At 47.6% G+C, this 12,891-nt stretch overlaps 1 protein-coding gene across 1 annotated transcript in view; it reads left to right on the forward strand.

Annotated features, from left to right (window-relative positions):
• The first annotated feature begins 4,857 nt into the window (after positions 1 to 4,857).
• The window catches only part of dazap2 (DAZ associated protein 2), a 46,618-nt gene continuing 38,584 nt past the window's right edge, over positions 4,858 to 12,891 (forward strand). Inside the window, exon 1 of the mRNA XM_041180545.1 lies at positions 4,858 to 5,006. Coding sequence (XP_041036479.1) covers positions 4,994 to 5,006 — 13 coding nt within the window. The 5' untranslated portion in view covers positions 4,858 to 4,993. The remainder of the gene's footprint in view (positions 5,007 to 12,891) is intronic.

Here is a 12,891-nt window from a genome sequence, read left to right on the forward strand (position 1 = left end):
TAGTGGTGTTCCCATGCATCTGCTGCCATTGTCCTCTGTGCAGAGGTCGTGGGTTTGGAAGGTGCTGCCTGAGGAGCCTTGGTGAGTTGCTGCAGTGTATCTTGTAGATGGTACATACTGCTGCCATTGTGTGTCGGTGGTGGAGGGAGTGAATGTTTGCGGAAGGGGTGCCAATCAAGTGGGTTGCTTTGCCCTGGATGGTGTCAAGCTTCTTGAGCGCTGTTGGAGCTACACTCATCCAGGCAAGTGGGGAGTATTGCATCACACTCCTGACTTGTGCCTTGTAGATGGTGGACAGGCTTTGATGAGTCAGGAATTGAGTTATTTGCGGAAGAATTCTCAGCCTCTGACCTGCTGTTCTAACCACAGTATTTATATGGCTGACCAGAAACTGAACTGGACCAATGGTAACCCCCAGGATGTTGATAGTGAGGTATTCAGCAATGCCAATGCCATTGAATGTCAAGGGGCGATGTTTGGATTCTCTCTTGTTGGAGATGGTCATAGCCTGACACTTGTGTGGCACAAATGTTACTTGCCAGTTATCAGCCCAAGTCTAAATGTTGTCCAGGTCTTGCTGTATATGGGCACAGACTGCTTCAGTATCTGTATATTATGTATAATGAAATTGGAAATGCATTTATCAAGATGGGGTTTATAATTTTGCACACAGGGAAAATCTTCACTGCCAGTTTGTATTTGATGGCTGTTTGAGGCAAAGCACATGATATCAGAAACCGGCTGTATGGGGTAATCAGGAGTAGACCTTTCTCTTTACGATTATTCCACAAGCCAAAAATATCCATTCTTGATTATGTTTTAGGTACTCGAGAGAATGGACCTGTTTTGTTTTAACAATAATATTGCGTACAGAAATAGACATCTGCTGAAATGCTCAGAGGCAGAGCTACACATCAATCCTATGCTTCTCTAGAAGCACCACAATCGTTTGATGAAATTTGAGGTCAAAAATGAAAACCAACATAATTGTTACAACATTTTTCTGCCAAATTGTTGTTAAATATTCTTCTGCCTCCAGTACTTTTGATTTTCAGAGGCAGAAATTTGGGTGGGGTGGTGGATGCAGCATCAATTCAAACATAAAAGTGATCTGAGACAGGAGCTTGTGCCCTTTTTCTTTGAAGAAAGTCGATGAAGGTAAGTGGACATCAATGTGACTGAAGGCATGGTACAGTTAGCTGACAAGAAATGCAAACCTTTCAGTGTCAAAAAATGACCTTATCTATTAGAATTGGCACTCTTGGAGTTAAATTACACATAATTTTAACAGTAAGTATCCTTCATTTCTACCTAGAATGTAGATTTTGCATGCAGTTGATGTGTTTCCATCTACAATTGCAGTTACTTGTACACAATGTGCTTGTGCTCATGCTACTTGATTTTTTAAAATTTTGTTTTAAAGTTGGAACAAAGAAAATTGCATTTGTTTCGACCCATGTTTGAATTTCATGAAAAAACTGAGTATGAGAGAAGCTACAACCATAACTTAGATGAACCATAACTTACTCTAATTATATAAACATCCAATTTGTGATTTGGAATTATGAGGAAACGTTACCAAGATTTTTATTTCCTGTTCACTGCTTATTAGCTTACATGTTTAACTCATTTATGCAGCTCACTACTTCTTCACCAGGTAGCATCCTCGATTATTCAAGAGTTGCAAACCATAGCTTATGCTATGATTTTACTGCAGGGCAGGACGAGGAGGCAGGTCCCAAGCCTACCTCAGCTGGAACAGAGATTGTTGTTAATATTATTCTGAACCACGTGCTAGCTGCCTAACCAAATGAACTAACAGGCCCCATGTGCAGCTCACAAATTTATTAAATAGGGTCCAGGTTGACGGCGCTATCAAGCGGCACTCATACAGCAATAACCTGCTCACTTATACTCAGTTTGGGTTCCGCCAGGGCCGCTCAGCTCCTGACCTCATTACAGCCTTGGTTCAAACATGGACAAAAGAGCTGAACTCCAGAGGTGAGGTGAGAGTGACTGCCCTTGACATCAAGGCCGCATTTGACTGAATGTGGCATGAGGGAGCCCCAGCAAAACTGGAGTCAATGGGAATCAGGGGAAAACTCTTGGCTGGTTGGAGCCATACCTAGCACAAAGGAAGATGGTTGTGGTTGTTGGGGATCAATCATCTCAGTTCCAGGACATCACTGCAGGAGTTCCTCAGGGTAGTGTCCTCGGCCCAACCATCTTCAGCTGCTTCATCATTGACCTTCCTTCCATCATAAGGTCAGAAGTGGGGATGTTCGCTGATGATTACACAAAGTTCAGCACCATCCTCAACTCCTCAGATACTGAAGCAGTCCATGTCCAAATGCAGCAAGACCTGGACAATATCCAGGCTTAGGCTGACAAGTGGCAAGTAACATTCACACCACACAAGTGCCAGGCAATGACCATCTCCAACAAGAGAGAATCTAACCATCTACCCTTGATGTTCAACGGCATTACCATCACTGAATCCCCCACTATCAACATCCTGGGGGTTTCCATTGACCAGGAACTGAACTGGATGAGCCACATAAGTACTGTGACTACGAGAGCAGGTCAGAGGCTGGGAATCGTGCGACAAGTAACTCACCTCCTGACTCCCCAGAGCCTGCCCACCATCTACAAGGCACAAGTCAGGAGTGTGATGGAATACTCTCCACTTGCCTGGATGAGTGCAGCTCCCTCAACACTCAAGAAGCTTGATGCCATTGTGATGGAATCTGTGCTTTTTAAGTTTGCATTTTTTGAGGCAGACCTTAACTAAAACTGAAACTGAAAAGGGAAACGGAGAAAGGAAACTGATCCTCCCAGTTTCTAAGAAAAACTGGAACTGTGATTGAAAACCAAAATTTCCAGGCAGAATGAAGTTGGCTGAGGCTAATAAAGGGATGCAGAGCCATCCAAGCTCAGGAGGAGCAGTTGATGAGTCCAATGATGCAGTACAGGCAAGCTGAAGAAGACAGAGGCCAGATACAGTTGCTGCAGCTGTTTCTGTTACTTGAAGATAACATTGGTGAAACAATGACATTCAGAATTCCCTAAGCAGAGTTGAGGAAGTTCTGCAGACATGTGCCGTTTTTGTTGAAGACTGTGCCCGTGGAACTCAGATTGGCTGTGTGCTGCTGTCAGCCGAGGTTCAGGCTTGGACCTTGGAAAAGAGGAACTGAAATTCTTTGTAAGGAAGACAGAGTTTTGGAGGACTTTGAGTTTGATAACCTATATACTATGTGGACTCCTGAGCCAATTTGTAAGATCTGTCTTTGTTGTATCTGTGTAATTTTATAGTTTATAATCAACCACAATTTGCCTGTTAATTCATGTTTAACTTATGGTGATTCTGGATTTAGAGTATGGGTATCTTGATGTCTGGGCAGCCCAGGGTCCCCATAAATTTTGGCCAGGCTTGTGCCCTGAAGAATACACTCCAGTTTCACTACCTAGCATTAACTCAACAGAGGAGACATCAGTTATGAGTGATAAGCCCAACTTGATTGGCATAGCGACCGCTGGGGGCTGTCTCCAAGGGTAGGAGGGGCCATCACATCCCACTGGTCAGCCACCGCCCACCTCTATTTGAGCAACCCTCAACTAGTAAGGTGCTGACCTGCCACAGTCCATCTGCTTTAATGGGTGCTTGGAGTCTCTGCTCAATAAGTGGATCTAATCCATCGCACCAGGCAAACAAATAAAAAGGAAGCAGGTGCCAACTCTTCAACTTGCAAGCTAGAATGGCAGGACCATATGTACAGGATTGACAGATGATTTGCAGCTGGTCAATAACTCCCTCAAGACAGCTGTGATCGACATGGAACTTGATAGTCTGAACATTGACATAGCTTCCCTACAAGAGGCAAGGCTCACCGAGAGTGGAACACTGATTGAAAACATTACACATTCATCGAGCAGGGGAAGAGTTCAGAGCAAACACATGAGCAGGGTGTAGACGTCTCTGCAAGGAACTCGCTGCTCTGTGACAGAATCCCCGCAAATAGTTCTGTAATGGAACTGTCATTGAAGCCAATCCACTCTCATCAGAGGTCCAGGCCAGAAGACTGAATGAACTAAGAGCTGCTCGAAGTAAAGTCCAATGGACTGCTAGGTGCTGCACAACTGGTTACAACATTGCCAGAATATTCAGATATCTTCCATCGCAGGGAATGCTTGAGGCATGTATGATGGGATCAAAAAAGGAAAAGAAAGTGGCTCTGTTGAAAACAAAGGCAGGGGAGGTCATCACTGACTGCAATAATAGTTCGAAAGATGGGTGGAACACTAATATGAATTGTACTCCAAGGGGAACAGGAATACAAAGGAAGGTCTAGGCCGCAGAGATGGCCTGTCTGTCATGATGCTCAATACAGAACCCACAGCGGAGGAGCTTAGCAAAGCTATTGATTCACTTTCCCCTGGCAAAGATATGACCTTCTGATTCAAAAGCAGGGCTGTTGCCAACTGAGTGGCTATTAGACTGCGATGGACATTACCCTCTCCTGATAGCTTCGCCTATGCTTTCTCACAGGAGACTCGTGATCAGAAACACACACCTTGTCTGATCTCGCCTCTCTCTCATTGTGGTTGCTGTTGAACTGTGTTTGATGTTCAGCAGTTTATGAAGCTGAATGTGTACATTCAGCAGCATTTCTATTGGATTGCTCTGAGAAATTTGCAAAGTTATTTTATCCTGTCCAGGTAATGATAGTTCTGCATACAAAGAGACCATGAGGCCCAATTTGGAAACTTTCTGCCTGTCTAAATCCAATGAGTCATCAAAAGAATATTTTCATAATGGCCGTGTAAAATTGAATGATTTGACAAAATCGTTTCCCCTTTAAGAGTCTGGTTTCGTTTCTTTGAATGATAAGTTGGACGCAGTAACGTAATCCTAACCAGGAAGTAAGTGCGAAGCAGGGAGTGAGATAAGGTAGTATCTGAGGAACCGACAGCTCAGCCTGTATTCAGCAGCACCATGAGTAAGAAAGGTAAGACCGGGTTCAGCGCCAGGAAGAGAGAGCTGATGCTGGTTTGAAGCTTGCGGTAGCCGCATTTTCAGCGACCCTACGCAGCCCGTCTGACTGCGAGTGTTTGACTGGTGGTTCGCAGGGGCAAAGGGTGGTGAGCCAAGCCGGCCAATCCAGCTGGAACATCGGCTAGGTTTCAAAATAGACTTTCCATTTTTCAATGGCGGAGCAGACTCGATGGGCCGAATGGCCTACGTCTGCTCCTACGTCTTATGGAATTGAAGCAATAGGCCGACCCCGATTTTCACAAACACTGCAAGCTGATTGAGTTTATTTTTGAGACTGGTAGCTATTCTGACAGGTTTTCACCCGTTAGAGGGAAATTCTAGTGTTCTCCACTCCCCCTCCTTCCGGTTATAGAGGCGTTCTCCACTATCTCACCCTGTTGCCAAAAACAAGTTACTTTGCCACAGGGAAGGTCATCACGGCCAATTCTGATGACAGAAGGGGGTCACTGGATAAACGATCACAAATGCCTTTTGTTGCTCTGAAACCAGTGCAGCTTTAAACAAACAATGAACCACGCCTGCTCTCAGCCGTAGCAACGCAAATACTCGCTGGGGTTGGCCCAGTCTTATAAAAAAGGCTTAGTAATATATCAAAGTGACCTTTTATTCCATTAAAGGCGCTTTGATAAATATAAGTCATTGACTAATTATTGCAAATTTGATAAAATGTCAGATTGACGAGCTGGATTGTGCTCAAGATTTTGCTGAGAGCATCCTACCGGATATATACTGCCTGACAGTCAGAATGTCCTCTCTCAACACTTAAACTGATTTAAAAAGAGTTAGTTAATCTCAGAAATCATTTGTGGTCTATAATGTTGGGAGGTTTCACCATGGTGCATGTAGTTAATCTGTGTCCCTTGTGGATAACCAGCTCAGTCTGCTGCTGGTGTTTTTTTAAAAAAATCATTATTGCCTAAATGGAAAGAACTTGCATTTATATAGTGCTTTTCACATCCTTTGGTATGACCTAAAGTGGTTTACCACCAATGGAGTACTTTTTGAAGTATAGTATCTGTTGTAATGTAGGAGCATAAGGAGTGTTAGTGTGATATGTTAGTCACTTAATTCTGTAAATAGAGCTTTGTGTATTGTTATATCAAGCGTTTAGCTCAGAAGTTAATTTGAGAGTTTTTATGAGTGGTGATGTTGAATTGGAGAACACTTTTTGGATAACTTCCCTGACGTCATTTCACAGTGCATATGCTGTTAGTATTTTGGCACCACAATGCTGCTGTGCTAGATCAGATTTATATTCTGCCTTCCTTAACCAGTTGTTTTATTTTCAGGATTATTAAATCTTTGAATTTGGGCATCAATGGCATTTATTCCCCACTTATAACTGCTTTTTAGAAAGCAGTGGGGCCTTTAAACCACTGGCAGAGTCCATGTGAAGGAGTTGCTCCGATCATCCTGTTAGGGAGTTCTAGGCATTTTGCCCAGTAAGGGCCAATATATGTCCAAGTAAGGATGGTGTCTGACTTGACCTTGGAGTTTCCCATGCAGCCCAGACTTCCAAGTATTGCTGAAGAAATCTTGTTGAGCCTCTTGAGTGCACCCTATAGATAGCACACGATATAACCATGGTAACTGGACTGCTTTGTCCTGGATGGTGTCGAGCTTCTTGAATGTTGTTGGAGCTGCACTCATCCAGGCAAGTGGAGATTATTTCATTGCACTCCTGACTTGTGCCTTGTAGCTGGAAGTCAGGAAGTGAGTTACTGTCTGCAGGATTCTCAGCCTCTGACCTGCTCTTGTAGCCACAGTATTTATACGGCTAGTCCAGTTCAGTTTCTGGTCAATGGAAACTCCCAGGATGTTGATAGTGGGGGAATCAGTGATGGTAATGCCATTGAACATCAAGGGGCGATGGTTGGATTCTCTCTTGTTGGAGATGGTCATTGCCTGGCACTTGTGTAGGACGAATGTTACTTGCCAGTTGTCAGCCCAAGTCTGGATATTGTCCAGGTCTTGCTGCATTTGGACATGGACTGCTTCAGTATCTGAGCAGTTACGAATGGTGCTGAACATTGTGCAATCATCAGCGAGCATCCCCACTTCTGACCTTATGAGGGAAGTTCATTGATAAAGCAGCTGAAGATGGTTGGGCCTAGGACACTACCCTGAAGTCCATCCTTATACCTTGTAAATGGCCTTGGGAGTCAAGAGGTGACTTACCCACAGCAAAATTCCCAGCCTCTGATCTTGTAGCCACAGCATTTTTATGGCTGGTCCGGTTAAATTGCTGGTCAATGGTACCCCCCCAGGATGTTGACAGTGAGGTGACTGGGCGATGGTAATGCCTTTGAATGCCAAGGGGATATGGTTAGATTCTCTTACTGGAGATTAAAAAAAATATATTATTCTTTCAAGGGATTATGGATGCTGCTGGCAAGATGGGCATTTATTGCCCATCCCTAATTGCCCTTGAGAACTGAGTGGCTTGCTCGGCCATTTCAGAGGACAGTTAAAAGTCAACCATATTACTGTGGGTCTGGAATCATATGTAGGCCAGACCAGCTAAGGGCGGCAGATTTCCTTCCCTAAAGGACATAAGTGAGCCAGATGGATTTTTACAACAATCGATGATAGTTTCATGGGCACTATTACTGAGACTAGCTTTCAGTTCCAGATTTTATTCATTGAATTTAAATTCCACCAGCTGCCGTGCTGGAATTTAAACGCGTGTCCCCAGTGCACTAGTCTGGGCCTCTGGGTTACTAGCCCAGTTAGATTACCGCTATGCCACCATCTTCTACAGAGAGAGACCATTGCCTGACACTTTTGTGGCACAAACGTTACTTGCCACCTAGCCCAAGCCTGAATGTTCAAGTCCTGTTGCATGTGACATGAATTATTTCATTCGCCTGAATTTCCCGGTCAGTGACGAAATGACAGAGATTGCCAGTGACCTCGAAAGCTGCCCACAGAGATCTAGGCAGCCTCTATGCCATAGATTTCACCTTTCCCTGATGACAGTTTAGATCTGGTGCCAAGTCCGTGGGATTTCTTGGCTTCAAATGACAGTTATGTCATGACAGTTAAACAGGGTAAGGAACCAATCACATTGAAGTATTCTCATAGACAGCAAACAAGGAAGTAAAAACCACTGAATCTCATCGCTATTAATGTAATTAATTCCTGCTGATAGCAACTTCTGGATTTCTATGTTTAACTGTGTAGCATGGACTCCAGAGGTTTGTGTCAGTTTTAGAGGAGTAATGACGATAAACCTGACAGTTTCACCCTTTATTACTACCACAAAATCTGGGCCATTTTTATCTGAGGAATTGTAAATGAAGTATATCCCTCTGTAATCATCAAACAGGGAAAGTTATTGATGAAGCAGTTGAAAATAGTTGGGCCTAGAGAGAACCAGAGTTCACATTTTGAGTCCATATGACGGGTATGAAGAAGGGTCATACCGATTTAAAACATTAACTCTCTTTCTCTCTTCACGGATGCTGCCAGACCTGCTGAGCTTTTCCAGCATTTTCTGTTTTTGTTTCAGATCTCCAGCACCCGCAATGTTTTGCTTTTATCTTAACTGGTGAATAAGTGCTGCTTGAAAGTACTCTTTCCATGACTTTGCTGATTATTGGGAGTGGGCTGATAGCGTTCTAATTAACCAGGTTGGATTTGTTTTCCTTTTTGTGAACAGGATGTACGGTATCTGGGCAATTTTCCACACTGCATTCAACAGTTAGCTGATTGTTAAATATCTTGGCTATTCGGATTCAAACCTACTTTGGTGCTGATTCACTGCATAATGCGTTGGCACCTGTGATTCTTCAGCCGCTGAGTGCCTAATCTTGACTATGCCATCCTGATGATTAGACGTAAGTTGTTTCCCAACAGTGAAAGAAGCCACCATACCCCTCGATAACAATACCTCGCTGCAGTCAAATTCGCAGAAATTTGGAACAAGTCAAACTTGAGGGACTCGGTGTGTCTTATGGATTTAGAGAAGTGAGGACTTTTAGCAGTGCTGAGCTCCTAGAAATAATGAGCTGGAGTAGGAGATGATGTTGCTTGATTTAAACACGGAGAGCACAGAAGGGAAGAGGCAAACGTTAGAGTTTTTTTTTGGAGTTTTAGAAGAACAGAAATGTAGGAACAGTGGCTATGCTAGTATGGGCATAGTACAGGCTAAGAGAGACATGAGAGTTTGGATACTAAATTTCACCATTCTGATGGTGAGATTTTTCTGCATTCGATAAGCAAGAGGCTAGAAGAGCCTGTGGAAATATGGCGGCAGCATTTAGGTCTTGATCAGCCTTAGGCTTAAGAGATGTTGAGGAGAGAAGGAATTTGTGGCACAAAAGAGAGCTGGATCTTTTTGAAGGAGATTTTAGTAATGAAGGAAATGTGGGTGCATTGGACTTGCAACCTGTCTTTTAGACTTGTGACCTGGGATTCAATCCAAACCAGATGGAAACTTTCCTCTCTGCACAGGCTGTGAGACCAGGGCTGTATGGTCTCAACACAGTTGCTTGTGTCTTTTTACAGCTTAAAACTCCCAGAGTGGCCATAAGTTAATTCTAAAATCTACCAATCTCACTCCAGTTGTAGGGTTGACTGCTGTGAGAAACAGAAATGTCACACTAGTAGCAGGAAGTGTTATTTTAATGCTTGGGGTGATTTTCATTGTGTGCTAAATGGTAAACTGGATCTTTAGTAAATGGGAAACAAAAACAGAATTACCTGGAAAAACTCAGCAGGTCTGGCAGCATCGGCGGAGAAGAAAAGAGTTGACGTTTCGAGTCCTCATGACCCTTCGACAGAATGGGATTGGTTTTGTTGCTCACAAAAGATCTTCCTTCCCCACCCCCCACCTCCCACAACCCTCCAATCGGACTGTTGGGGCATGTTGGAGGGAGCTTCACTCTGCTCTTTGCTTTACACTATGCCATATCTGGAAATACTGCATACTAGCTCAAAATGATATATTATCCATTTTGTTGTTCTGCACCAAACAGTGAGTAGACAGACTCCATCCAGTGGCTATAGCTTGTAGTTTCACTTCCTGGTGTTGTGACCTCACTGAATAGCATTTGCAGGATATCAGGAAATCCGGATAAGGGATGAGGGCAATAGAAGAGGATAATTGCAGTGTTAAAAAGTGTCGACAAGAGAAATAGTTTTATATAAGAAGCCATGGAAAAGCAATAAATTTGAAGAAAAATAATCATTCTCTGCCATCAAAATAGATTGAATAAAATAGAATCTGGCTGTCCTAGTTTAAAATCTGTGGACTGTTCTCCTCCTGCGAGTCTCTGGCACTGTAGCAGGGTGATTTCTGAAGACAGAGCACTTTCTCTTGTTCAAACTATAAAAGGGCAATCAATTTCACTAGAAAAAATGATATAAAGAAACTTTAACTCTAGTCAGCGTGCTTATGAACATAAGTACGAACATACAAATGAGGAGCAGGAGTAGGCCATTCAGCCCCTCGAGCCTGCTCCCCCATTCAATAAGATCATGGCTGATCTGATTGTAACCTCAGCCCCACATTCCTGCCTACCCCTGATAACCTTTCACCTCCTTGTGAATCAAGAACCTATCTAGCTCTGCCTTAAAAATATTCAAACTCTGCTTCCATCGCCTTTTGAGAAAGAGACTTCCAAAGACTCACCGCCCTCAGATAACATTTCTCCTCATCTTGGTCTTAAATGAGTGACCCTTTATTTTTAAACAGTGACCCTCCTCATTCTAGATTCTCCCACAAGGGGAAACATCATCTCCACATCCACTCTGTAAAGACCCCTCAGTATCTTATATGTTTCAATCAAGTCACCCCTTAATTTTCTAAACTCCAGTGGATACAAGACTAGCCTGTCCAACCTTTCCTTAAAAGACAACCCACCCATTCCTGTTGGGTGCTCGGGGGATGGGAGAGGAGTTGGGTGCTCGGGGGTGGGGCAGGAGGAGACGGGTGCTCGGGGGTTGAGGAGGGGGAGTTGGGTGCTCGAAGGTTGACAGGGTCGGGTGGATGGGGGGGAGGGGCCGGGTGGACAGGGGGAGGAGTTGACTCAGGGAGGAGTTGGGTGGACGGGGGGGGTAGTCAAGTCAGGGGTGAGCTGTCGGGTGGACGGGGGGGGAAGTCGGGGGGAGGAGTCGGGTGGACGGTGGGGGGTGTCGAGTCAGGGTGAGCTGTCGGGTGGACGGGGGGGGAGTCGAGTCAGGGTGAGCTGTCAGGTGGACGGGGGGGAGTCGGGTGGACGGGGAGGGAGTCGAGTCAGGGTGAGCTGTCGGGTGGACGGGGAGGGAGTCGAGTCAGGGTGAGCATCGGGTGGACGGGGGGGAGTCGGGGGGAGGAGTCGGGTGGATGCGGGGGGGAGTCGAGTCAGGGTGAGCTGTCGGGTGGACTGGGGGGAGTCGGGGGAGGTGTCGGGTGGATGAGGGGGGAGTCGGGGGAGGTGTCGGGTGGATGAGGGGGGAGTCGGGGGAGGTGTCAGGTGGATGAGGGGGGAGTCGGGGGAGGTGTCGAAGGGGAGGTGTCGGGTGGATGGTGGGGAGTCGGGGGAGGTGTCTGGTGGGGTGGGGGACGTCAGGGTGAGCTGTCGGGTGGATGGGGGGGCAGTCGGGGGAGGTGTCGGGTGGATGAGGGGGGAGTCGGGGGAGGTGTCGGGTGGATGAGGGGGGAGTCAGGGTGAGCTGTCGGGTGGATGGGGGGGCAGTCGGGGGAGGTGTCGGGTGGATGAGGGGGGAGTCGGGGGAGGTGTTGGGTGGATGAGGGGGGAGTCAGGGTGAGCTGTCGGGTGGATGGGGGGGCAGTCGGGTGAGGTGTCGGGTGGATGGGGGGGCAGTCGGGGGAGGTGTCGGGTAGATGAGGGGGGAGTCGGGGGAGGTGTCGGGTGGATGAGGGGGGAGTCGGGGTAGGTGTCGGGTGGATGGGGGGGCAGTCGGGGGAGGTGTCGGGTGGATGAGGGGGGAGTCGGGGGAGGTGTCGGGTGGATGAGGGGGGAGTCGGGGTAGGTGTCGGGTGGATGAAGAGGGAGTCGGGGGAGGTGTCGGGTGGATGGGGGGGCAGTCGGGGTAGGTGTCGGGTGGATGGGGGGGCAGTCGGGGGAGGTGTCGGGTGGATGAGGGGGGAGTCGGGGGAGGTGTCGGGTGGATGAGGGGGCAGTCGGGGTAGGTGTCGGGTGGATGAAGGGGGAGTCGGGGGAGGTGTCGGGTGGATGAGGGGGGAGTTGGGGGAGGTGACGAAGGGGAGGTGTCGGGTGGATGGTGGGGAGTTGGGGGAGGTGTCTGGTGGATGAGGGGGGAGTCGGGGGAGGTGTCGGGTGGATGAGGGGGGAGTCGGGGGAGGTGTCGGGTGGATGAGGGGGGAGTCGGGGGAGGTGTCGGGTGGATGAGGGGGGAGTCGGGGGAGGTGTCGGGTGGATGAGGGGGGAGTCGGGGGAGGTGTCGGGTGGATGAGGGGGGAGTCGGGGGAGGTGTCGGGTGGATGAGGGGGGAGTCGGGGGAGGTGTCGGGTGGATGAGGGGGGAGTCGGGGGAGGTGTCGGGTGGATGAGGGGGGAGTCGGGGGAGGTGTCGGGTGGATGGGGGGGAGTCGGGGGAGGTGTCGGGTGGATGAGGGGGGAGTCGGGGGAGGTGTCGGGTGGATGAGGGGGGAGTCGGGGGAGGTGTCGGGTGGATGAGGGGGGAGTCGGGGGAGGTGTCGGGTGGATGAGGGGGGAGTCGGGGGAGGTGTCGGGTGGATGAGGGGGGAGTCGGGGGAGGTGTCGGGTGGATGAGGGGGGAGTCGGGGGAGGTGTCGGGTGGATGGGGGGGAGTCGGGGGAGGTGTCGGGTGGATGAGGGGGGAGTCGGGGGAGGTGTCGGGTGGATGAGG

Source organism: Carcharodon carcharias, chromosome X (assembly GCF_017639515.1).
Source record: "Carcharodon carcharias isolate sCarCar2 chromosome X, sCarCar2.pri, whole genome shotgun sequence".
Classification (NCBI taxonomy): domain Eukaryota; kingdom Metazoa; phylum Chordata; class Chondrichthyes; order Lamniformes; family Lamnidae; genus Carcharodon; species Carcharodon carcharias.